Source organism: Anas acuta, chromosome Z (genome assembly GCF_963932015.1).
Source record: "Anas acuta chromosome Z, bAnaAcu1.1, whole genome shotgun sequence".
In the NCBI taxonomy this organism is placed as follows: Eukaryota; Metazoa; Chordata; class Aves; order Anseriformes; family Anatidae; genus Anas; species Anas acuta.
In genome coordinates this window covers 60,193,671-60,220,275 of record NC_089017.1, presented here as the reverse complement: position 1 = coordinate 60,220,275, position 26,605 = coordinate 60,193,671, and the positions used below count along the sequence as shown (strand labels likewise).

Genomic DNA, 26,605 nt, shown 5'->3' with positions numbered 1-26,605 from the left:
TCCTTTATCTCTTTCGCAAGCTTCACCTCCAGGTGGACTTTAGCCTTCCTTGTCGTGTCCCTGCAGGTCCTGACAACATTCCTGTACTCCTCCCAAGAGGACAGGCCCTTTTTCCACATTTCATAAACCTTCATCTTCCTTTTAATCTTGTTGATGAGCTCCTTGCTCATCCATGCAGGTTTCCTGCCCCTCTTCCCCAATTTCTTCCTCTTAGGGATGCACCAATCCTGAGCTTGGAAGAAGTACAGTTTAAATGTTGCCCAGCGCTCACAAGCACCCTTGCCTTCAAGTAATCTAGCCCATGAGATACCCCCAAGTAGGTCCTGGAAGAGGACAAAGTTGGTTTTCTGAAAATCCAGGATAGCAATCCTACTTTTTGCCTTACTTCTTCCACCAAGTTCTATCTGGAACTCCACCATTTCATGGTTCCTGTATCCCAAGCTGCCCCTAACCCTCACATCCCTATCAGGCCCATCCCTGTTGGTAAGAACAAGGTTCAGAAGCACCCCCTGATGTGACAGAAAATTAGCTTCAACACATTGTAGGAATTGTTTGAACTGCGTGTGCCTGGCCAAGTTGCTTACCCAACAGATTTCTGGATAATTGAAGTCCCCCATGAGAACCAGAGTCCGGGATCGCGAGACTACTTCCAGCTTCTTGTAGAAGGCCTTGTCAACCTCCTCCTGATCTGGTGACCTGTAGTACACCCCCATAACAGTGTCCCCCACACCAGCCTACCCCTTAATTCTCACGACAAGTTCTCTACTCATTCCTCACCATGCCCTAGCTGGAGCTGGGTACATTCTAATTGCTCCCTCACAACATTTTAGTCTCTACAGAAATGAAAAATAACTTTGTAGTCTGTAATGTAAAATAGTCGCTGTGACTTCAGAATAATCATCAAAGAATAGTATACTACTACTACTACTACTACTACTACTACTACTACTACTACTACTACTACTACTACTACTACTAAAAGACAATGACATCCATTTAAATATGGCAGCCTTTTGGAGAGAGATTAGCCCACTACTCTTTTTGGACAAAAATGTAAGAGATCAAAAACTGCAGTTAACTTGCATTTGGAATGCAAGTGACATTGTAACATTGTACTACAGTTTAACCTATTGTATTACTATAGTATAGTATAAGCCATTGTACTATAGTTTAACACATGACTAATATTGAAGCTTTAAATGAATATTATAATCAGCACATGTCTAATATGCATATCTGTGACAACTGAATGAAATTTTCTGCCATGATTTTTTTTTTTTTTTAGGATTAAAAATACAGGCTTAATGCTCCAGTGCTTCCCTGTTTTGTATGGAATATTTCCTTTAGGGAGAAAATAGGGATATAAAGTAAATCAAGGTTTCATTTATCATCTTCAAAACTAGTTAGTTTGCCTAGGTAGCTTTTTGTCTTGTAAATTCTTTAATTGTATTTGGAAAGTGTGAAAATGTTTAAAATAAGTTAGAACATACAGATATAAAAAGTTTTGTTTGGTACAGAAGACTTCCAACTTTTAGATTTGGTAAATGATACAAAACTCAAACAAAATATCTTCAACAGGCAACAGAAAATTAATTTTTAATTAATCTGAAACACTGATGAGTTGGGGAAAGTTCGATACATAGATAGTTCTACATATACATATACACATACATATGTATATATATGTAGTTCTCCATATATAATTTGCAAAGTGCTCATTTGGTTTGTATTCTTCTATACAAATAAGTATGAAAATTTATCTGCTTCAGGTAGTTTATCTGCTTCTAGATGGTTAAACACTTGGGGGTGTCTGTTTTTTTTCTTTTTCTTTTTTTTTCCCCCTTTTCTCTCTCTCTCTCTTTTTTTTTTTTTTTTTTTTTTTTTTTTTTTTTTTGAGGAAAGTGACTAAATTTAAAGTAATTACATTTCTGGACTTCTCATATGATTGGTCTGGCTGATTATCTTGTCTGGCTGATTATCTTGAAAAATGATTTCTGTGATTCATGTGCTTTTTACAATTACTTGTGATTTCCTGCATAGTTTCCAACTCTTTTTGTGACTCCACACATTAAAATAAACAACATAAATAAAACAACATGATCAGATAACTGCTTTTGTGTGGGTGCTGAGTTCACTGTATTTGTAATACTGAGTTATAGGATTTTTTTTTTATTTTTTTTTTTCAAAATGAAAAGTGCCATCTACTGAATCACCAAAATCAAACTTCGCAACATCTTGAAATATTTTCCTGTGAGATGTCCTTTCCAATTACTGATCAGGCCAAGCCTTACTCTACTTGTGAGCTTTAATGAGATCACAGCTGGCAATGGTGCAGCTGAGTGACACATTGCTTCACTAAATAGTCATTTAATGTGTGTTTTGTTTTTGTTTGGGTGCTATTTTCTGGATTAAAAAGTGTTAGTGGAGGGTCAGTGAACTGCACTTTGAAGGCCCAAAATAACTTCCAAAATAACTTCTATTTCCAAAATAACTTCATCTGCCAAGAGTTTTGTGGAAACTTCTTGTGCATCCTCTTCATTTTACCAAGGGCCTGCAGAGGTCAGTAAGAAAATAATTGTAAGATATTAGTCTTTTTTTTTTCCTTTTTTTCCTGATTATCTACTTCAGATATGATGAGAAAACAACTAGAAAGACTTCAAAAAGAAGAAACTGACAGTACACAGATAAATAACATTTACTTGCAGGCTTAGAAACAAAAGAAATCAAGGAATAAGAAATCATGTAACTTTGCTCTGTGACACTGCCTATTTGCTAACTGAAACACAGCTTAGCATGTGATAGCATTTAAAACAAAACAAAACAAAAAAAAACACCTAAAATTAGTCTCAGGGCTTTATTTGGGGTAAAATTACTTTACTGCAGTCTTAGGACTGTGAATTTTGTTTGTTTGTTTGTTTTCCCTCAGTGACAAACAGCAGTTACTTGGATGAACACAAAATATCAGCCATTATATAGACCTGTATAGCTCATAGAAGAACGCCAATACTGAAGTGGAGCTATTGGTGAGGTGGATTTTTATCTGAACTTTTGAAGATTTATATCTTGAAGATTTATATCCTTATATCTTTTGAAGACTTATATCTTCAAAAGTTTGGAAAGTCTCCAGACATGGTCACAGGATTAAGGAAATGTGATAACCAAGTGATTATGGGTAAAGTCTTCTCATGACTTCAACTAGTGTGATAGAACAGAAATATTCTGTTGTTAAAGTAAAAATATTTAGCAGTAGGAGTTGCCAAAGCTTTATACTGAAAACATAAACAGTAAGTCACTGTGTAGGAAAAATATGTCTAATCATGAATGTTCAGTTAGGTTAGACAAAATTTATCTGTAGAAAATCTGTTATCAGTTTTGTCACAATGCTGATGATTTCTACTACAGAAATGTAGCAGAAATGATCCCTTATCTATTTAAACCTTTTTGCATACAGGTGTATACAGTATACTATTACACAGTATCCTTAATTTCTGTCAGAAAATAGACTGCTTTCTCTAATTATAAACTGGATGTGTGCTAGCTTCTACAGAGATATTTTCACTAGTATTTTTTTTTCCCTGCTAAAACAATGCCTTTGAGGAATAGTATTCAAAGAAATTAATAACTTTAAACTCAATCAACAACTTGTGCATTGTTTTCTTCTCAGCTTAGTGGTGGCTTGTCTGAAGACTCAGACAGCATTTCTTTGCAAGCTTCCAAAATCATATGATACTGTTGCTCATACAGAAACTGTTAAGCAAAAATAACCAGCACGGATGCTTTTAAAAGTCACTGTTAGTAGAGCTTTAGCTATGGTGAGATGAAAATAATCCACCATGAGACTTGAGGGAAGTCAAAAGGAAAAACTATTATTGAAAATGGCCTTCTTAAAATTGTTTAAAAGTTCTGAGAGACAGCGAAGGAGAAATATTTTCTAATATTTATTCACTAACAAATGACTTCAGCCTAACGCTGCAGGTTTTTTAGTGGTAAAAAAGTGAAAAGATAATTACATGTAAACCAAGACAGTAAGAGTTGCTGTCAGTCCCTGTTTATTCATATCCCAGTCCCACACCCTTCCCAGAGACAAACTGTTCATCACCACATGAGATTTTGTACCATGTGCAGACACACTGCTCTGGGCAAGGTTTCTGCTTTTCCCAATCTCGCTTAGCTAGGTTGAAACATCTGAGGTTTCAACCTCATAAAATCTCATAAGCATTTACAGCATCAAATTCAGTTGCAGTCATGCAGGGCGATCCTCAAAGCTGGACTTGGCAGCATGCCCTCTAAAGAAGAGGCAGTGAGGCTCTGGCACAGGCTGCTCAGAGAAGCGGTGGATGCCCCATCCCTGGAGGTGTTCAAGGCCAGGCTGGTTGAGGCCTTGGCCAAAGTGGTCTAGTGGGTAGCATCCCTGCTTATGCAAGTTGGGTTGGGACTGGTGATCTTTAAGGTCTCTTCCAACCCAAGCCATTCTTTTGATTCTATGGTCCTGTTCATAGCTAGTGAGAGGTACAAAATACCTAAACCAATTCTTCTTGCCTGAACATGACACCTTTTTGTAGTAAAATGGAAAACCACTGGAGGTGAGGGTTTTCTAACAATCTCTTCCATTTGCACCACAGACAGATCTCTGAATGACGCTGGAAAGAGCATGTTCTCAAAAGCTGCATGGGCCTGAACTCTGGAGAGAGGCAGGCGGTATACTGGGCAGCATCCCAGAGCTGTTCTGCTTCATGCATGTTTTTATTTCTGTCTGATGAGATGGACAACCTTTACTTCCCGACTAAAACAGGGTCTCCTGTGTGTTTGCTGAGCAGTAAATATTGGCGGGCACAGACTGAATGACTTTTCCTAGTTCGGTGGCACTCACAAAACACATTCGTTCTTGCAGCCACTTTACAGCAGCTATCTGAAGCCAAAAACACCCCGAGGAGCCTAGGCAGAGGTGTGGTACGTCCGGGTGTATGGTCCGAGGCTCCGGCACCTCGGAATGCTGCTTTTTGCCCCCCAGAATGGGCACTGCTGTTGCAATTGAACTGCCCTGCAGTTCCTCCGGACGGGAACTGAATCGCGCGCCGAGCCAGCTGCAAGAAGCGTCCCAGTTAAGGGTGGTGGCGGTGGTAGGGGGTGTTTCGGCTGTCACCCATTTTCGGCCGGGCAGCCCGGGGGGTGTCGATGCAGCACCGTGCGCTCACCTAGCCGTGCCGAGCCGTGCCGGGCCGGGCGGGGAGCGCCTCCCGCGGAGCACCCTCGCTGCCTCCCCCTCCCGCGGGGAGCACGGCGGGGGCGACGCCGCGGGCGGCGGCGGCCGCTCCTCCCCCGGTCCCTTCTCTCCCGGGCCGGAGCCGGGGGCCGGGGGCCGGGGGCCGGGGGCCGGGGACCGGGGGCCGGAGCGGAGCCGAGCCGGGGGCGGGCGGGGCGAGGCGCAGGCGCGGCGCACGGCGGGCTGCAGCCGGGCCCCCGCGCCGCTCCCGGGAGCCGATGGCAGCTGCACAGCGCGGCCGCCCGGCGGAGCGCGGCGCGGCGCGGCGCCCCCGGCGCGGGATGCGCGGGCGGGCAGGCGGCGGCGGCGGCGGCGGCGGCGGTGGTGGCGGCGGCGGCGGTGGTGGCAGCGGCTGCGACAGCTCCGGGAGCCGGAGGGACGGCGCCGGGCGGCCGGCGGCCGCCTTGCTCGCCTGACCTGCGTGCCCCCCCCGTGTCCGCGCCGGGCTGCCCCGAAGGATGTCCGCCCAGTCCAAGGGGACCGCATCCTCGTCCTCGTCGCCGTCCGAGGGGCCGCCGGCTGCCTCCAAAGCCAAGGTGAAGGAGCAGATCAAGATCATCGTGGAGGATTTGGAATTAGTGCTGGGGGACCTGAAAGACGTGGCCAAGGAACTTAAGGAGGTGAGAAGCGCCGGCAGCGGGGAGCACAGCGGACGGACCGACGGTCTGCCCCGTCCCCCCGGGGCTCCGCCGCCGTTGCCCCTGGCTCCTTTCACCACTTCTTCGCGGCGGTCCCAGCAACTAGTGGCCGGGCCGGGCCGGGCCGGTGTGGCCCCCGGCCGTGCCCTGAGGGGTGTCTGTGCCTGGGTGGGTGGCGGTGCCCCAGGGGGTGTCTGTTCCCCGGGGTGTCCGTGCCCTGGGGGTGCCCGTACCCCGCTGCGGCGCCCGGCGCTGGGACGGGGCGGGCGCGGCTGGAGCCCCCGCGTTCCCCCCGCAGCTGCCGGGCGGCCCTTCCCGGGGACTTCCCACCCTCCGGAGTTTTCATTCGGGAGGTCGGGGGTGCCCTGCGGGGTCCCCGCGGAGCGAAGAGAGTGCCTGGGGAGGAATGTGCCTGGGGAGGAATGGGGGGTCTGCAGCTTTTCGGCGGATGGAGAGGCAGCTGGAGCGGGTCTCCTCCCGCCCCAGCGCGTTTAACTTTTGGCCGCCCGATGTAAGCCTGTGTGCACCCCCAGGCTGCGGCCCGGCGCCGCTCCGCCGGCTGCTGAGGATCTGGGGGGGGCCCGCTAAGGACCCCCGCACCCGGCGCCCTGAGCTGCTCGGGGTCCCTGCCCAGCCCGGCGGCAGCGGTGCGGCGGGTCTGCCTCTGCCGCTGCCTCTGCAGGCTGCACCGGGAGCCCTGTTTGTCTTGTCGATCTGGCAAGATTGCCTTTGCAATCTTTCCCTTTGCCCGTGGCGAGTGTCGTCTCCCCTAGGTTAATCTGCAGGCGGGGTGCGATTACTGCGGGGATGTTTGTAAGCAGCGAAATGCTGTAGCAGGAGAAAAACAATTTGGCTGTCCTTTTGGAGATGTGCACGTTATCTTGATTTTGCTACACAACTGGTCGACAGATGGTTGGATTATGCACCGAAATTCAAGTCCAGAATCTCTGTGCTGCTTTATAATCCTGGATTTGACATTTATAAGAGGCTGTGTCTTTTGCTATCAAATATTAGTTTTCTATTTTAACAACATTGTCAACAAGTTTTATACAACAGACTTTTGCCATCCAAGGCAGGCTGAAATTCACCCAGTGCTTCATATGATGTTGGCAGATACATAAACACGCGGCTCACTAATCACAGCTGTTAGACTTACTCCCACCCACAACTCCAGATTTCTTCTCTCTTTTTTTTTTTTCTTTTAATATAATTTTTTAAAGTGCAGCTGTCTGCACTGCTTTTATATAAATATATATATATATATTAAAGTGGAAGCAAACATTGTTTATAGAGTAGTTCTTTAAACGTTTTTAAGTCTGATAAAGCAAGCTGGCTTCTGTTGCTGCAGAAGCACATATTTCAGGACCTGGAATTCCCTGCACATAATCACTCCCAGCTTTCCTCTAGTGAGCAAACAAGATCTCTGTAGGTGGAGGTCATGTGTCATCATTTACTGTGGCATGTTTTATCTAAGCAAACGTGTCTATTCTGGTTGACTGCATCTGTGAGAGAGAACGGGGTTTACCTCTGCTTGATGGGGAAACGGCTTGTCTGGAACTTCTTTTCCCAAGCAGAAGTGAAATGTAAAAAGGAAGTTGTAGAACAACTGTGCTGTGACTCTATGAAGTCCTGTGTATGTGTTAAAGGGTAGTAGGATTGCCAAGAGCATCTGTTTTGAGAGCAAATAGAACTATTTCTATCAAAAGGGGACTTAATTCCTGTTTGTAATCACACGAGTTTCTGAGTAGCAATTTCTCTATATATTATACAAAGGTGATACCTGTGATATCATGACCAGTGAGGGTTACATGTTATTGGCTTGTTTGCAACATTATCATTATGTATTACATACACTTTGTATGGCATTTATGGTCCGCTGGAGTTTGCCATATGAGTACCCCCAGTTGTCTGCCTTTTGTAGTATGGACTAATCCTGTACAGGGCTTCTTGATGCATCTGGAATGTGTACCTTTTAATGTGGAAGTGAGGCAATTGATGATATTATAAATTACTAATCATGCTTTTTCGTAGCTTTTTGTAGGTGTTCAAATGCATTTGCAGATGTTTCATCAAAACATGTAGAAAGAGTTGGTTTATTGTTTGGTGTATTATAAACAGAAGTAAATCTGTCCTATTTCTGTGGTTCTGTACTGTAGGACCAGGCAAGGTGGTAAACTCACCCAAATTGTGTACTTCTCAAAATGTTTAGGCTATACTTTTTCTTCATGGTATGTTTGCTGAAGTCAGACTTTTGTACTACCTCCCTCTTCAGTTGTTCTTTTTTTTTTTTTTTTTCACTATTAGGAATACAGTATTCTGAAAATGGCCTTCTTTTTAAATTGTTATTATGTTAAAAAGACTTACATTCTGTTTTAGTGGTAGGTTATGAGGTAGGGTTATTATTATTATATGAGGTAGGGTTATTATTATTATTATTATTATTATTATTATTATTATTATTATTATTATTATTATTATTATTGCATGAAGTTGCATTAATACTTAGTTTTGATTTTGAAAATGCATCATTTATAGAACTTTTTTTCTGATTATGTTTACCTGTATTTTACTCTTAATTACCAATTATATATTATGCAACACATAATATATCAGTTCAGGCATTGGGATAAACTGGATGTCCTCTCCTAGTATCTTTTAGCCTTCATTTTTTAAGTTTTATACTCAAAGTACCATCAAATTGTAAGGTAGTTTTATTGCTTTAGAGTGAACAGTTTTATAACAGTAAAGAATATGGCTTACAAGACTTGTATGTCATTACATTTAGCTTGTTATTGTTTACTTATGTTAATGTTTTTGCATCTGCCCTTTGTTCCAGAGCTTTTTTTCTGATGGCTGCTGCAACCAGCTTTTGTGTTTAAATAGAGGCTGGGCAGGGGAACTAGGGGGAGGACAGACTGTTAAATCCAGATGCCTGAAGTTTAGAAATTTTCTGTAAAAACATAACGACAGAAACATATGGATTAAAACAAATACGTGCTAAGAGTTCTCATGTCTGAGAAATGGAACATCTGCCTCTTCTTATTTTTATTGGTCTTCTTAATCTGAGGTGCCCGCAAAGACTGGAGGTGGAGAAGTGGTGACCAACAGCCACGTTAGATGTAAGGGGTCTAAGTGCAGAGCTTGAGTTTATGTATGGCTAGTCCATAACTGTACTCTCTAGGGTGCTGTTAACTACGGAGGGACTCAGCCACTTCTGTCTCCTAGCTAAAAAGAAACACAAGGTGGGTGTATACCAACAGTGGGATGTGCTTTTGTGCTGGAAGAAATTACTGTTCAAAATGGATTTGAGTAGCCATTATTTGATGAATATTCCAAAGAAAAATCAAAGGAGTGCCAGATAATTGAGTAACATTGAATGTTTCTTTAGTCCAGGCTGTTTCAACATTACGTTAGTGAAGCCTGCTCCGGAGTATTGGATAAAAGACCTTTTTTTTTTTCTTCTTTTCTTTTTTCTTTTTTTCTTTCTTCTATAGTTGGTTTAGAAAGATGGTTATTATTAAATGTTGCTTTGTGAATTTATTTGTCAAGTACCTAAGAAATGAGGTGATGAGCACTACAGGAGACCAGAAGATGTGTGCTAGTTAAACTATTTTGAGTGTAAAATGCACAATGTGGCCCTAATTCTCTTACTGACTTCAGAAGGCATTGTAGGTAGGGGGTGTGCTTGTGCACCTGATGATGCCAGGGAAAGGAGATCACATTTTTAAGACTTCACTGCTTTCACATTTTATGATGTTAGACATTTCTGGAGCCTTGCTCTTGTTTACATTAAGGAAATACTTCACCAAATAATTTGATAAATACTTCTTATTGTAATAAAAGCTCATCATGCAAAACAAATTCCTGGAAGTTATGTGTGAAACATTTGCATGGCTTTTAATTGGCTAAATAAGCTTCAACCTTTTATCAAAAGGAAGCAGCTGTGGAGCTGTTGCCAATATTTAGGATAATCCAAAATGGAGGTGCAGGAGAAACAGTAGCCCTAAGAGGCATTGCACTTGCATCAGTAAATTTCCAGTCTCTCTTAGTCTACCTCCTCTGCTCTAAATTCTCCTAAAATATTTTGCTGAAAGAATGAATGAATAATCACCCCTCACCTAACAGCCACTTTTATTTTTCATAAATATGTGATATATATAACTTGGTTATGACTTAAATAATGTTTTCTGAGTGATGATGGAACTATTAGATGCAAAACCAAACAACAACAAACAACAAAAGAAACAAAATTAAAAGAACACACAGATTTTTGCAGGGGTTGATGACCTGTTTCTACAATAGGGCCAGTCATATTTTTTTAGGTGTGTGTGGGGGTAATGTATTCCCTGATCTGCATTTTTTACGTCTGGCCTGCATTGAGCATATTAGAATTTCAACACCAGTGTTTCCCATTCCTTTCTGGTTTCTGTGTTCAGCTGGTGATCCAGATGGCAGTAAGGCTCTTCAGGTTGTTCTGTGTTCATCCAGAATCTAGGAAACTGCAGATTATATCCAACAAGAGGATTAGAGCGGTGACAATCAATCATCTATTAGTATCTCTGTTGTACACGCAGAAACAAACAGCTGTACGAAAAACACTGTGGTTCATATTGTAGCATGAAGTGTGCGGGGTTATAGTGTAAGTATGGAATGTACTGCATAGAGTCCTGGGGCTAGGCAAAGCAAAGCAAAATGTTTTAATCCCTTCCTTCTCCTGCTCATTCCTGCTATCAAGGAGCTGCAGCTCCTTCTGCTAGGTGGTGGCAACTGAAGGAAGAATTTTTCGAGCGTGTTTCTTCCTGCTGTTAGAAATCCTACAGATGCAGATGCCCTTCCTTACATATGGATTCTGGATGCTGGCACTCTTGAGCATTCCTTTTGGAGTGGGTCTCGCTTCAGTGCATATGGGTTTTGTACATGTGGTCAGTAACGCGTGGGGGGGGAGTATAAGATGAGGAGGGGAATGAAGCTTTCTTGGTATTTTTGTGGTTGTAGCTGAGCTTGTGGTCCAGGTCAGAGACCAGCACCAAGTGTCGTATGCCAGGTGGCATTGTCCATTCCAAAACTTGCTTCTCTCTCCAGCAGCAGACTTTTCTGTTTTCTCATTGCAGTCCTTAGTGACAGATGCAACTGTGAACCCTACCTGGATGTTTATTGTAAGTGCAGAGTATGATTCATTATGTAAGAGAAGCACTGCACACAGCTTTGTTGTGATCTGCCCAGGGTCCAAATGGGGCCATAAATAGTCACTGCAGGTAAATGAATCATAGTTTTCCTTTCCCTTTATTTCTTGTGGCCTATGAAGCATATATACAGTTACACACAATAGAAAAGCACAGATGTAATTACATAAAACTTTTTCAAATAGTATCAACAATGCTAATAGGGCTAAAAGGTAGCTATGAACCTTAAAGAATGTTTTGAGGTTGTCGGGACCAATTTAAAAGCTGATTTAGTACTAAGTAAAGTTGCTCTGTATCTGATTTTTAATCAAAGCTATCAATAATCTATTGTGTAACACAATGAAAGGAATAACTAGCATAAATATAGAGCACTGCTTATTAAAATCAAGAGACTTGATGGAGGGAAGCACACTGTCAATTTGTGCTAGCTATTTTGTTTTTCTAAACACTCATGTCAGCTACTTCATTCCCTTTATGCAATACTAAGCTCCTGATAGTAATGTGCATTGTGCAACCATGAGCTAAATAGAGCATATATAAATTCAGTTTTCAAATAAAAACAGTACCACACTGAAAACATGTATCTTTGTGCTAAAGTATGAACTTCACACAATCTGTGCACTACTGACCGTGATACAGAAAACAGGAGTAGTGAGGCAAGAACTTCGTTCTGTTGCAGTCAGACATTTGACGCTGACTTCAGCAGTAACAACAACAACGTCATGGAGGCAGAAGTTATTTTGGGTCTGCTTCATTTTTGGTAAAAGTTCAAAATTCAGAGGAATCAGTTTCTGCCATGTATGTATATGAATGTGTCATAAAAAATAAATGACTTGGCTGAGTACCGTTATTTAAGTTTTGCAGATCTTTTCTGGTTCCCTCTGAAAATGAAACAATATCTCCCTTCCCATTACTCATATACCTTATGAAGTTCTGGAACAGCCCTCCCACTTCCATTCATAATCTTGCAGCCAAATTGCTGCTCACAATTGATTTATACCCAACTAATTAATGCTGTTTGGTGGAGGTGGGGTGAGGTGCACATACTCTTTTTGAATTGAAAGAGTACTATCTCTTAGTACCTACTTCACAATATCTCTGTAAACAGCATCACTATCATCATCTAGTTTTCATTTTGTTTAGAGTTGCAAAATGTTGGTGGCTTAGAGTCTTCTCCATATGTTAGTCCTATTCTAGGCAAGTGAACTGAACGGTCAGAAACCTCACAGCTAACTCATGTGTATCCTGTTCAGATGTCCCCATACCCATCCTGGAATTTTCAGTAAGGGTTATTGTTGAGAGGCAGACACAGTGAAGGGGTCTGTTTTGCATACAGGCTGCTGTCCTGCAGCAGATATTCAGTCATGCAGGTTACATCAGCTTTGTTGCCTTTATATATATGGGTCTTCGTTTTATTTTGCTATTAGCTGGGCTTTTTTCTTTTTATTTTTATCTCCACAATAAGTAGCAGATAATGTGCTTTGTTGCCTTAATGTAAAGGTCTTGAGGTAGAATTTCACTCAAATGTCAATGCATGGTGCATGTTACAATACTGCTGATTTTTTTTGTGTGTTAGCTGTGAATGTGTTAAGCAGTGCAGCCTATACATGCCTTTCTCTCTCAGCTTGTGTCTGGCTCTGTACATCACTGACTTTGGTCATAGCTATCTGGAATGCTCCAAAATGCCTTTTTTTCTGTACCTATGAGAGGAATGAAGACAGAGGCTGCTTCCACAGTGGAAGAGCTGAGAAAATCCCCTACCAGATCTCTGACTGCAGCTTTCCTTGGTCAGTTGCATGTGTGTGTTGAATTACTGGGGGTGGGAGGGCTTGGTGGCTGAGCTGTTGGCATTCTGGTTTAGTTTAAGATTACTGTACTACAGCTGATTGCAGTCATGAAGGGAAATTGCCTCCATACAGGAGGAGTAGTACTGCCAGTTGTTGCTTTTGCAAAAATAATGGTGTGTTCATATGTCTTTAAAGGTTAACAAACTCATCCGTTGTTTCATGCAGCATGTGCCACATTACATTACGAAGACTGAGAGCACTGGTGTTGAATCACTTCCAGATTTCATTGTAGATTATTTCTCAGTAATGTGAAAAATCCTCCAATGTTAAAACACCTTTTTTTTTTTTTTTTTTTTTTTTCTCCATTAATTCTTTTTGGATAACTTCAGTAATTATTTCAGTCTGTCATCCATGATGGTATTATGTTCTTCCCTTTAGTGTGGTATGTTCACGGTTCTTTCAGTGATAGAATAGCTTCACAATTGCTTCAAGGTAGAAGCAGAGTACAACATCCTTACTTGCACTGTAGTGGTTTATGTTGTAAGAGAAGGGGACAGTTTTTGTACATCTGAAAATAATGGGGGAAGTTTAACATTTGATTAAAGTAAGGCCATCTGCATGGGGCTCCGGAACTTTGGTCTTCCCATTGAACTGCAGAAAGTGAGCTAAGTGCTTGAAGTGTTTATTCAAAACCATCTTGTTTTGATATCTAATAGCATTTGTATTTTGATGGAAAAGACATTTGTTAAAACAGGCAGCTTATGTAACCTGAAAGATGCGGTTTAAGGAAATAAACCCAAATGAAAACATTAACAAATAAACAGTTTGGGCTCGCATCACTATAATAATGGATTGATTTGTACCCATGTAACTCAGTAACCTCCCTGTATAAAATTATTGTGGGAAATCAAGGTCAGCATGTTGTTTCTTGTTGTTTATCTTAACAAAAAACAAGTGTAATTCTTTTCTTCCATGCTTTGTCATTGAGGTTCCTTTGTTTGTTTGTTTGTTTGTTTCTGTTGTTGCTGTTATATGCCTTCTACTTTTTCTTTCAGTTTGTTAGAAATGGGTAAAAAGAATATGTTCATAGTAGTAATTCTCTGAATTCTTGTAAGTGCTTGTGCTAATGTGAGAGTAATTGTCAGCTAAAATTACTACTTACAGTTCAGTAGTTATTAGAGAAATAAATGGAACATATGTATATATTTTTAAATATCATAGAATCACAGACTGGTTGAGGCTGAAAGGGTATTTCTGGAAATCACCCAAACCATTCTAGAAACACCTAGAGCAGGTTGCTTGGGACCTTTTACAATTCAGTCTTGAATATCTCCAAGGATGGAGAGAATACAGCCTCTCTTAGCAACTTGTGCCAGTGTTGAATCACCCTCACAGTAATTCTTTTTTCCTTCTTTTTAAGTAGAATATCCTGTATTTCAATTTTTGCCTGTTGTCCTTTCATTTAGCACCACTGACAAGAGTCTGACATCATCTTATTCCTTCCAATCAGATACATATACACATTGAGATTCCCTGAGTCTTCTCTTCTACAGGCTGAAGAATCATAGTTCTCTCAGTCTCTCCTCATGTGATGTGCCTCCAGATGTGCCAGTCCCTTGGACATCTTAGAAACTCGCTTCAATGTGTTCATACCATTCTTGTGCTATGGAGCCTAGAACTTTGCACAGTACTTAAGATCTGGTGTCAAATAATCAGGTGTGTATTAGGTAAAAATGCTCTGTTAGGAACATCAGCTTCCCTTGATAAACATTTCTTTGTGAACCATTAAACTTTGTGAACCATTCAGGTCAAATTTGTTGCCAGCCTGTGTGGTTTCACTGAGGGCAAATCATGCTTGAGAAATTTGGTGACTTTCAATTATGGGGTTACAGAGTTGGTGGATAATGAAAGAGCAACTGACATCTACCTGGACTTGTGCAAAGTGTTTATCACCATCCTGCACAATATCATTGACTCTAAATTGGAGAGACATGGATTTGACAGATGGACCACCCTGTGAGTAAGGAAATGGGTGGATGGCTGCTCTCAAACAATTGTGGTCAATGGTTTCATGTTCAGGTGGAAATCAGTGACAAGTGGTGTTCCTCAGGTGTTGGAGCTGGGACCAATGCTGTTCAACATCTTTGTTGGCAACATGAACAATGGCATTGAGTTCACCCTCAGAGAGTTCGCTGATGACACTAAGCTGAGTGGTGCAGTGGACACACTGGAGGGAAGAGATACCATCCAGAGGGACATGGACAGGCTTGAGAAGTGGGCCTGGGTGAACCTCATGAAGTTCAATAAAGCCAAGTGCAAGGCCCTGCACCTGGGTCAGGGCAATCCCAAGCACAAATACAGGCTGGGTGGAGAATGGATTGAGAGCAGCTCTGAGGAGAAGGACCTGTGGGTGTTGATTGATGAGAAGCTCAATATGAGTTGGTAATGTGCTCATGCAGCCCAGAAAGCCAACTGTGTCCTGGACTGCATCAAAAGCCATGTGGCCAGCAGGTCGAGGGAGGTGATTGTCCCCCTCTTCTCTGCTCTTTTGATACCCCACCTGGAGCACTGCGTTCAGCTCTGGGGCCCCAGCACAAGAAGGATGTGGACCTATTAGAATGAGTCCAGAGGAAGGCCATGAAGATGATTGGAGGGCTGGAGCACCTCTCCTATGAAGGCAGCCAGAGGGAGTTGGGGTTGTTCAGCCTGGGGAAGAGAAGGCTCTGGGTAGACCTTATAGTGGCCTTCCAGTACCTACAGGGGTCAGTCCTATGGGAAAACTGGGGAGGGACTCCATGTCAGGGGGTGGAGGAAAATAGGTGACAGTTTTAAACTAAAATAAGGTATTTTCCTATGAGGGTGGTGAGGCAATGGATCAGATTACCCAGAGAAGTTGTGGATGCCCCATCCCTGGAGCTGTTCAAGGTGAGGTTGGATGGGGCTTTGATCAACCTGATCTTGTGGGTGGCATCACTCACTGGCCATGGCAGGGGGGTTGGAACTAGTTGGTCTTTAAGGTCTGTTCCAGGCAAAATCGTTTTATGATGCTATGATCCTACTAGTCCCTACTTTTCTACAGACCTTTCATTTTCTTTTCCTAACCCCTGTCCTCTTTTCCACCGTAACAGTTTCTGGTGCTTATGCAGCTTTTGACCTTTATTCATGTCACTGTCAGCAGCTATCAGAACAATGTTTGGGGCTGTTAAACGTGCATGTTTTTCTGACCATTCTTGAATGCTGACTTATGAAGGTCAACATCAAATTTCTGAGCTTTGTCTTTAGAATTTCAGGTGACACTGGCATTTATCTTAGTAACAAAATTTTTCTCTTCATGTGTCTTTTTCATCCTAGTAGGAGATCGTACCATGTAGGATCTGGAAGCATTGGTATTGCTTCTTTCTTAATTTCCAATGTGGTATAGCAACAGAAAGCTGTACTATCTGGATTCCAGTTACCTGGGCTGTTACTACAAGCAAAACTTCTAATTTAAAATTCATTATAGGTTTAGCTAACACTGTTTTCCAGCTTTCCAGTTCAGCATCCAGAATATTTAAAATTCACTGCATCTTTTCTCAAAATACTGCAGTGCTACTGGCCTTAACAAAAGTGTTTCAAATGTCCAGCTACAGTGCACTTCAGGTGCTTTTACTGTCAATTTCAGATGTAATTTGACTGAGCTAAGTTTACAACAGCGTGTGGTTTCCACTAGTTCTACTGAATTTTACCTGGATTACCACTTGGACGGTGAGTTGTCTAGCCTTATTTGACTTTCATTGCTTATAGGGTAGGGCTTTTTTATGAGATGGTTTTAACGCTCAGTAAAGCTGTTGTATTTGGATAAAAAATGGCCTGTGTATGGACGTTGTTTCTGGTATCTTGCACTGTTAATTGAGACTAGGAAACTATACAAGCTAGTCAAAACTATTTATCTCGGCTAAGCTAATAACTTCCTTTTCTTGAAATCAAAATGCAGATGGTACAGTGAACCTGTAAGGCTTTTGATAAATTGTTATTTGACCAAACTGGGTTGTTTACGTTGAAGCAAGAGAATGAGGAGGCTGGGATTGCTAGTTTTTGTAGTTTCTTGTTACCAGGTAATTTGGATGTGCTTATTTTTCAGGCAGTGGTTATTTGATTCCAACTATTAACAAATGAACAAATGTCATAGAATGTGAGTGTTTGGATTATAAACACTAAATCATATGAGAATACTTCAGTTAATAATTATTTTCATTCACTGACTTAAATCTTAGCAAACAGAGTCTTTACTGTTGTGATACTGTGTAACCACCAAGGTTTTTTGACTGAACTGAGAGGTTAAAAGTAGCTTGATTAGTATCCTGGAGAACATAGTGTAGTAGAAAGATATGAGACAAACAGCTGCATGGAAAACAAACAAAAACAAAACCAAAAAGAAAACACAACAACAAAACTAAAAGAAATGCAAAACAAGCCTCAAAACATTATATTGCTAGACAGAGCTATCTTTAAAGTAGGGATGGATGGATGGATGGATGGATGGATAAGTTGTGCAGCAAAAAGTCATAGTACTGCAGGTGCTGAGGATGTTGAGTTAGAAAAAAAACAAAATGAAACAAACAACAACAACAAAAAAAAACAAACAACAACAACAACATACTGTGCAGGAGAACTTTTTATTTAATACAGGCTTTACATAGGCCGTTTCATTCTTCAGGTTGGCTTGAGTGACTTTTTTTTCCCTACTTCCAAGGTGGTCTACACTGAGTAAATTTGATTTGACTTTAATAAAGCTGTTCCAGCTTACATTAGCTAAGACACTGGCCTTTTGTCATTAAGCAATGCCAGTCGTTCTGGAGGTTTCCATGTGTCTGTGAGAGGCTGGTGTCTGATTCATGGGATTCCTGTTCTTTGTGTCAGGAGAAATTAGAACCCTAGTGCTTGTGGAGATAATAATGTGTAGGAATCACAGTGATAAGTATCTTGAGGCTTAATTTCATTGTTTACTAAGGAATCATAGTCTAAGATTGATTAAAGTTAGACACACATAGCAATTTTACATTTAGATGCAGGGTAGCTGATGGAAATGTCTTTCAAAATCTTCAGGAGAAAAAAAAAAGTCCTTTAAAATCATAAAAGTCATCAAAAATCCTTTTGAAGTCTTCCAGTCACTAGTGAATCTTTTCTGAATATCAGTTGCAAGATGGTAAGTGTTGTATGTAGCCATATTTCTGGTAAACCTGCATCTTAAGAATGACTGCAGTCTATTGTTTCTAGGAGATGAATATTTGGCTGGCATCTTCAAGTTACACTTGAAGTTTCTTAAAAAGTAAAAAACAAAAAAGGAAAGAAGATCCCACTTTTCTAGTACTTCAACAGAATATTTAATATTTTCTCCCTAATTTGGTAGTCTGCTGCAAAGCTACTTCTGGCTTTGAATATAAATTATTTCAGAGATTGACTGTTTAAAAGACATTAATCAATCAAGGACATAAAATAGAGTACCAAATGCAAAAGCTAATAAATAGCTCTCTAGATGAATTCTTTCTTTGGCAAACATGTAAACAACCCTTACTCGATGCTTTGTAATTTTAAGTCAGGTGTTATTAATAATAAACTTGTAAAAAGGATGTAGGATCTATATTTTTGAAGATTTTGTTCTTCATTTGCTAAATATGAAGCATACTTCTGTTTAGTTTTCATCACTTCTGACAGTGACATCTCATAATACAGCATTAATGTCCTAGTACTATGTGACAGCTTCTCAAATGATTTTTGTTTCTTTTATAGCTATCTTTTGAGAAAGTGGCAAGTCTCAGAGGGAATTGAGAATGTTACCGAACCTTAATTTTCTGAGAATCTCGTTCTAAAGTTCTTGTTTTAATAAATGGTTTGTACAGGCAAAATACTTCTCCCAAGTTCATCTATTACTTCTCAGCTTAGTTAGTTTATTGATGAAAAAATGAGGCATCTTTGTTATCATTGTGAATTACAGAGATGATATGTCTTCGTTCTATGCATGGTTTCATGGACATAACGAAACAAAGTCGCCTGTTGCATGAATGCTAATTCACTACAATTACATCTTGATCAAGTTGGAAGAACTATTAGATTTTATGCTAATTAAATATCCGTTTTGAACAGATTCAATTGTTACCTGGCTTTTTGTAGAGTAACCATAGTCTTGCAACACTACAGAGTAATTGTTCTTTGAAGAACTTTGTTTTATACTTTTGTGAGCCTGTGTGCTTAGAGGAGAAGACCTTATGATCTTGCTTTTTCTAACACAGAGCAGTAGCAAATATATGTACATTTAAGGTTTTCTTCCAGTGAAGAAGATGTTTTTGTTGTTCTCATGCACTTCCTAATATGGACTGCCATGCAATACAGTTTTAGGAAGCACCGTAAAATGTTTTTGTCCATGTAAACTGTTTAATCTGGGTAAAATTCCTTAAATATGCAAACAAACAGTGATAATAAAATTTTGTTACAATTTCAGTAGTAGTAGAGATTATAAGGTGATTCATAACAAAGCCTTTTCTTTTTAGCAGTATCGTTTATCTTTAATTTCCTTCTGCTTCTGATTTTCATATGGTATTTGAGATGCAAATAATGTGTACGATAAATTAACGTACAAAGAGCACTGTGTTATTGTGTCTATAGACTACTTACAAAACTTTTATCTTATGAGTTAATATGTGCTGTATGTAATTGTCTCTGTTCATGCATGTATGTCCTCCTTTTTTTTTTTTTTTTTTTTTTTTTTAAGGAAAAAAAGCTCTGTAGGAAAAAATAGCTCCATAGAATGAGATTTCTTTGAAAGAATAGTTGTATTTAAAGACATCAAAGGGGAATAAATTATCTTAGTGTTTTCTGTACCATTTCTGAGGAACAGTGAAACTGTAAAAATTCCGGAGAGATTCACAGCCTAAGTTCAGTGTTTGCAAGATGGGTAGTGTGGTCGTCTGAATCATTGTACTGTGTGCATTATCAGGGAAGAAATTGCAGTATGTGCATTATTGGGAAAGAAATCTGGAAAGTGGTCCACTTTCCTAAATGAGAAGGCAAATGTTACACTAAATTCAGCAAAATTTTAACGGTTCTCTTATGAGGGTCTGTGGTGTTATTCTGCAAATAATTTATCTGGATGAATGTTGGTGCAGTGTTACCAGCTTGATTTGCAGAATGCTTTTGGAACTCTGCTTCTTGTCCTTGCCTTATGTAACAAGATCATTCATTTTCAGTAGAGACATAAAGGAATCATAACCTTAGGAATAAGAATTACTGGTGAATTTTGTTCCTTCCTGGAGAAACCTCAGGATATCCTCAGGCACCAGGACTACTGAGATAGAATGAAGGACTCATAAAATACAGGACAAAAGAAAGGAAAGAAAGAGAGAGATGTTGATGGCCAAGGAGGCAGGCATTTCTTGACTATTTTTTCCAGTTAGAAAAGAAGGATGAAATTAGAGCAAAAAACTTCCCAGTCACAAACTCAATTTATGATATTATCTAAAATGCCATGACTTTTCAGTGTTGTGGTCTATGTTTTATTTAAGAAAAGATGAATGGGAAGAAACAAAAAAAAGTGTCTGTGAATCCAGGACCTTTCTGTTGCAGGCAGATCATGTAATGTTTCTTACAGTATATCCAACTCTATTTTAAGTATATCTAGCTTTTTTTTTTTTTTTTTTTTTCCTTTTTTCTTTTCTTCCTACTCTTCCCATTCAAAGTTTATAAGTTTATTGCTAAAAATTGGTGTAATAGCTCGGAATCTTTTAGTTAGTTAGTTAGTTTTTTTCTGGTGTTCCTACTCAGCAGAACAAGTAGTTCTTGAGTATCTCTTCCTCTGCGTGTACTTCTACTTAGGTACACTGATAAAAGCAGTTAGACTCCTTTATTAATTCAGACTCTCCCTTCTTTTGAGGAAATGAAGCCTTTCTGTCCCTCTATTGATTGAGGTTAGTCCTTCTAGAAATGTATACAGTACTGTGGGGAGGTCTGACCAGAGCTTTGTACAGTGTTTCTTATCTCTACTAATTTTTGATAATGATCAAAAAATTATTTCTTTTCATACATCCTGAAGTTACATTTACATTTTGGCATTGGGTTGGCATGAATAGCCATTCAGTGATCACCTGTCCACACAGGTCTATGTCCACACAGGTCTATGCATAAGTGAACTTCGAGTTTGTAGCACAAAGCTGTTTAGTTTGTCCTAGTTGTGATCTTGCATATTGCATGTTGGAAATTTTATTCCTCTTTCAGACATGTAAGATTTACTTCATCCTGTGTGCATTGCCTTCTAGCTCTGCTGAATCGGCAGTTTTCCTCAAAGCATTTGCCACCTTTGTGACAGGGTGATTAATAAAAAGATTGTATGAGATTAGGCAAAGAATGGTTAAGGAGTTTCAATGCTATTTCCTCTGGAGCCAAATACACTGCTTTTCACATATCTAGAAAATCAGTTAGCATATAAAGCAAGCCGTAATCTACCTTGGAGGTGGCTTTTCAAACACTCAAACACTCTGCAATTATGCTGTGGGATATCTTGTCTCTGTGTAGTACAGTGCATATGGTGGTGTATTTTTTTTTTTTTTGTTGTTTTGTTTTGTTTTTCTTAATACCTTTAAATCAACAGTAGACAAAATTATCAAGAGAACAGTCATTAAATGCATAGAAATGCCTAGAAGCTAACTAAATATATAGAACAAAGCACATGCCCTGGGCCTCAGCTGGCTATAACATGGGAGAGTGCTTAAGGAGGGTACTTGCTGTGCTCCTGCTCTTTAGCATCTGTTTCTGATCATTGCTGGAGATGACATGACAAGCTTTTGTCTCATCCAGTGTGGCCATACTTAGGTAGTTTATCATAGTTTAGCCAATTTTACTTACTGCCTTTATCTCTTTCTCATGTTCCCCAAAGTTAAAGGGTTTCTGAAGTTAAGTTAAATATAAATGTAATATAATACATTCTTCTCTGTCACCAGCTATCTCATTTGACTAGCAAGATTAGCAGGTCTTTCTGCTGGCCCTAGAGATAACTCTGTTAGCATTTCCAGAGCAGCAGATCTGAGCTCATTGCATGCTGCTCACCTTGACACATTGTTTCTAAGCTTTAATTTCTATCTCTTGGTGCTTGCATATTCATAACTGATAGGCATAAAAGCCAAGTAGTTCAACCACCATTCTTGAAAGCTAATACAGATTTAAATTTGAGGGCCATCTGTCTTTAAATTATACTGACAACCATATTACTTCATTATCTTAAGCAAATCTGAAGGATCTTTCACTTCTTGATATCAGTTGTAAAGTCAAATTCAGGTTGTTAATGAATGTATCATTAAAAAGATCTTCTTTACTGTTTGGTTTTGTTTTAACGAAGTCTTGATGGACTATTCATTTCTGTGTGCTCTTTGAGGTAGTTACCAAGTTAGCTGTGGAAGTTTAGGACTATGATGCTGATTGTTTTTGCACTTTTACTTGAATAATTTGCCATCCTCCTCCTTATCCACATTCATGAGCTCTTCAGTTAACCTTGTTAATCAGTTCTCTATATTCTGCCAATGTCTATTTTTTTATTTTTTTTTTAAAGTAAAGACCTATTTCTCTTTGCTCTTTCATTTTAAACTAAGTGTGTCAAACTGCTATTGTTTTATGCAGGGCTACTGCTATGATTGCTCTTTCTGCAGGGCCTGAAACAAGGTCTGGAAACAGTATAAGTTTTTTTTTTATGGAAGCAGTAACTAGGTGGGAAGGATATTCATCTTTAGTAATACTTCTATATTACCATTAATGCACGCAAATTTGTGTATGTTACTGGATGTACATGAGTTAGGAGGAGATGGGAATTGCAAGCGCCAGGCAATGAACAGTGTACTGGACAGTGAAGCAGATTCTGCAGGTTTAGTTTGGAATTTAGGTTCAAAGACTAATAGTTACCAAAGACCTTTATAAGACAATGGTTGCACCGCAGTAGTATTACTAAATGATTGTTACAGTAACTTGAATGGCAGATATTAAGCCTGTAAAGAGATGAGCTGTAAAAGAATTCACGAAATGACAGAAACTGATGTTGGTCTTCAGATTCTGAGTAACGTCTGTGCAGTCTGGCCAAGAAATTTAAAATGTTAGGAATACAACTTTAGGACAGGCTTTCTCTGAAATTACTCCTTGCTGTTCCTATTTTTTTCCCTTGTATGAGCTTCTTCCTATTCCCTTTAAATTGCAGCTTTTTTTTTTTTATATATATATATGAAACAGTATATCCTCTGTGATTTTTTAAATGGTGGTAGTCTCATGTTGCTATTAACAGACTTGTATGTGTTTCTTTTGAGATTTTTGTTAATATTTTGTTCTTTATAAATTAGAACACTGTAGTATTTCTGTGACATGCTTGATTAAGAAAGCACACATTTTAGCTCTACTTTTTCTTTGCCTTTTTTCTCAGACCCTGATTATTTTCCAGAAACATATTTCAAAAGATCTTTTCCTGTATTATTACATTTTACAGGAAACAAAAGCTATTTGCATAACTTAAGTTCTATCCTTGTTCTAAGACAAAGTGATGCTTCTAATTAACTGCTGTTAGTAATAGCCTGGCCTAGTTCATCTTGTGGCAACCCCTTAATTCTCTCAGCATGGGAGTGAATTTTTCTTAATGCTTCCCATCTTTCTTGAGGGTTAGGTTTCATCTGTTATGAAAGTATGGCCATGGCGTATGACCTTGGTGGACTTGGAATGTCTTCTCCAGCAGATTTTTTTTTTTTCTCCCCTCTACTGTTGGCTGACCTATGGTAAAGTTTTTCAAGCTCTGGGAAGTGTTATATCAAGATACCCAATTAAAAGCAAGGGTGATAGCAGCTGAAGATAGCAATTTAAGTGGTGTTCTTTTATGAAGGAGTAAAATTAACTGTTTGTCTCTGCATGCTGTTAACAAACATACTCTACATGTATTAGTGAAGTAAAATAATGTTTGAGGGACTGATTTGCTGTAGCATGTTGTATAGTCATGTCAAAGAGCACTGTCCAAAATGGCTCAGTACATTCTAAAGGGCATTAAATACCATTTTGAAGAGTTTTCTTGGATGTGCTAATTTTCATTTGTCTTCCCTTACAGAAAAATATAGTCAGTTACAGATAGTGTAATGCATTGCTAGATTGCCATGTTCTTCCCATTAGAAAGTATCATCTTTTATTATTTGTAACTTTTTGTGTTAAGGCTAAGGAGATTGGAGAGTTCTATAGTAAGTTCTGCATCATGCTTTTTTTTTTTTTTTTTTGTTGTTTGTTTGTTTGTTTTTCCAAACTTTATTTTAGATTTAAATGGTTGATCTAGTTCAGAGCAATAAGCATTGGAAAAAAAACTAATTGTTTTGATTGTGCTTGAAAGTTGTTTTGACCTTTCCTTTCTCTGTGCTATCATAGGAGCATATGCTTTTTTTTTTTTTTTTTTTTTTTTTTTTTTTAAATTGAGGAAGGCTGTATGGTGTAACCAGGGGTGTAAATGCACACTGTGATTTGCACTAACAAGTCTGTGTTCAGGACTCCAACTTGCAAGTTGAAGAGGATTTCTCTTTTCCCCTCCCTTGGGTAAGCCAGGACACTCTGCTGAGTTAAGTTGGTGGAGATACACACACCTGAAATGGAAGGAGAAGGCTGGGCAGCAGGTTAAGAGTAAACTGAGGCGAGGATGATACAAAACACATAAACTCTACGCAGAGTTTCTTTTAGTGTATAAAGGAAAGCTTGGCATAGGGGAATGGGAAAATGACCATAAATGAAAAAATGAGATCCTGATATGACTATGACCAGCCAGGTGAATGAGGGGTCTGGAAAGAAGATGTCGTGTTTGAGAGGTTTGGGTAGTATCCATATACTATGCCCATTTTCTTCAGAGCACTGAGTGAAAAGGCTCCTAGGCTCTCAGTCTCTCCTTCCTTCTCTAAATGTGCAAAACCACCTACTGAAAGGTCCAGCTGCTGTTTCAGGTCCTGCATGGTATGGCTGTCGATTTTATTGTTCACTTGTGTACCAGTGGTCTTAACATGATCCACATGACTCAGCTATCAGCATGATGGCAAATGAATTTTATTTTTTCCCTTTGTTGGTTTTCTTTTAGACCAGGAGATGAAACATAAAGAAAATTAGGGTGTTTATCTTCAGAATGGTTTCTTTATTGATTTTGATGCAGTTTTCAGTTGCATTCCCTTAACTGTTTACCTCGAGACACTGCCTTACTTACAGTATTTGATGATGGTCTATGCTTGCTGTGTAAGTAGCTGTGTGATGCTGTTATTATAATTACTTGGTGTGGTAGCCCATGCCTTATACACAGCATGATGTTCAGAGATTTTTTGAATGAAGGGTTATTTTCCTGTTGGGCTCTTTGGTGATAAGCGTCATTATGATCCTAGAAAGTCTCATGCATGTTTAATGAATTTATTTTCACAATACATCTGTGAGGTGAGGGGGTAATATCTCCCATTCACAGATGTAACACTGAAGAGTGCCAAATATAAAACACTACAGACATTGTTTTTCAGTGTACTACGCACTTTATAGCTGCACTGACTTCATCTGCAATTGGTTTTTCTTTGGCAAATAAGATATGAGTATTTCAAGTCAGATACCAGGAAATAAGGATTATACAACCACAAGGCAGATACAATTTTGATACCACTGATTTCACGCAGCATCATGAGGCTGTGTGATATGGCATAGGTAGTGTAAGGGCATTTTTGAAATTCATTTATTACATTAGCCACTGGATTATCTCCCCTCTCTCTTAGGCTGTGGATTAAATTCAAAATATTGTGCATCCAGGTCTGGACTAAAAAGTTTATATGCTAGGGGCTCCTACTAAAAATGGAGGGGCAGTTTAAACTTGTCAGTTTCTGATTTTTAAGCATTAGACTTTAAAAAGGACACCAAAGAACTATGATGTTTATACTGATTTAAGTAGTCTAAGAAAACTGCATCATTTGTACTGAAACTAACATCTTAAAATGAATCCCTGACTAAAATGAGGGCACTAAAGTGATAAGTTACGAGATAGTTTATGTAAAATGAATCAACAGCTAGCTAAACTTAACTAACTGAATTATGGAGAAGCAGAATAGTGTGTCTATCTGTAAACTGTTTTCAGCTGAAGTGCTGTCATAATCTGCGTGCCCTAATGGAGAAAGTAGCTCCAAAAAGCTGACTGTATTTTCAGGAAGAGATTTCAGCCTGTATTTTCATTATTCTATGTTCTCATAATTCCTTGTGCACAGCCTTTTGCAGCAGGATCTTCTAGTGCTTTACATAATGCTCACTGATCACAAAGGCATCAGATATATGCAGCTAGTTATTTAAAAGGTATTTCAGGATCTGTGGAGTCTAATCAGTTTATGGAAATATTTTCACTTATGATTGATTAAAATAACTGTAAACATTAATTTTAAATGATCTGAATTGCACAGCATTATTAAATCAACTGATTTGTACTGTTGAGATATTATTTTCTCTCCTACAGTCTAAATCTGTATAAGTTTCCTGGTTTGAATTTCAGTCTTGTTTTATCTCATTGCTCAAAGATAATCTAAATTCTTTTCATTATAAAATTAGTCATGCTCTTGAAGAAATGCACACTCTTTTTTTTCCATGTTAACTTTGATCAATAATCACCTTTAAAAATACCCTGACACTCAAAGAGAATCTTTTATTCCCTAATATTGTGGGTGATCCTTGTTATAGTATATACATTTCAGAAGA

The 26,605-nt window shown here is 39.5% G+C and overlaps 1 protein-coding gene and 1 long non-coding RNA gene across 5 annotated transcripts in view; one reads left to right on the top strand and one right to left on the bottom strand.

The window, feature by feature from the left end:
- Positions 1–1,842: 1,842 nt before the first annotated feature.
- Positions 1,843–5,357, bottom strand: LOC137848089 (uncharacterized). Its single transcript, XR_011091173.1, has 2 exons — positions 5,196–5,357; positions 1,843–2,551 (listed from the first exon to the last, which is right to left on the bottom strand). It is a non-coding gene; the product is annotated as an uncharacterized lncRNA (long non-coding RNA).
- The window catches only part of PRR16 (proline rich 16), a 164,514-nt gene continuing 143,141 nt past the window's right edge, over positions 5,233–26,605 (top strand). For 2 of the 4 annotated variants that reach the window (XM_068667000.1, XM_068666999.1), the window contains exon 1: positions 5,233–5,883. In XM_068667000.1, coding sequence (XP_068523101.1) covers positions 5,722–5,883 — 162 coding nt within the window. In that variant the 5' untranslated portion in view covers positions 5,233–5,721. The remainder of the gene's footprint in view (positions 5,884–26,605) is intronic. The other 2 variants (XM_068666998.1, XM_068667002.1) reach the window with 2 other exon arrangements.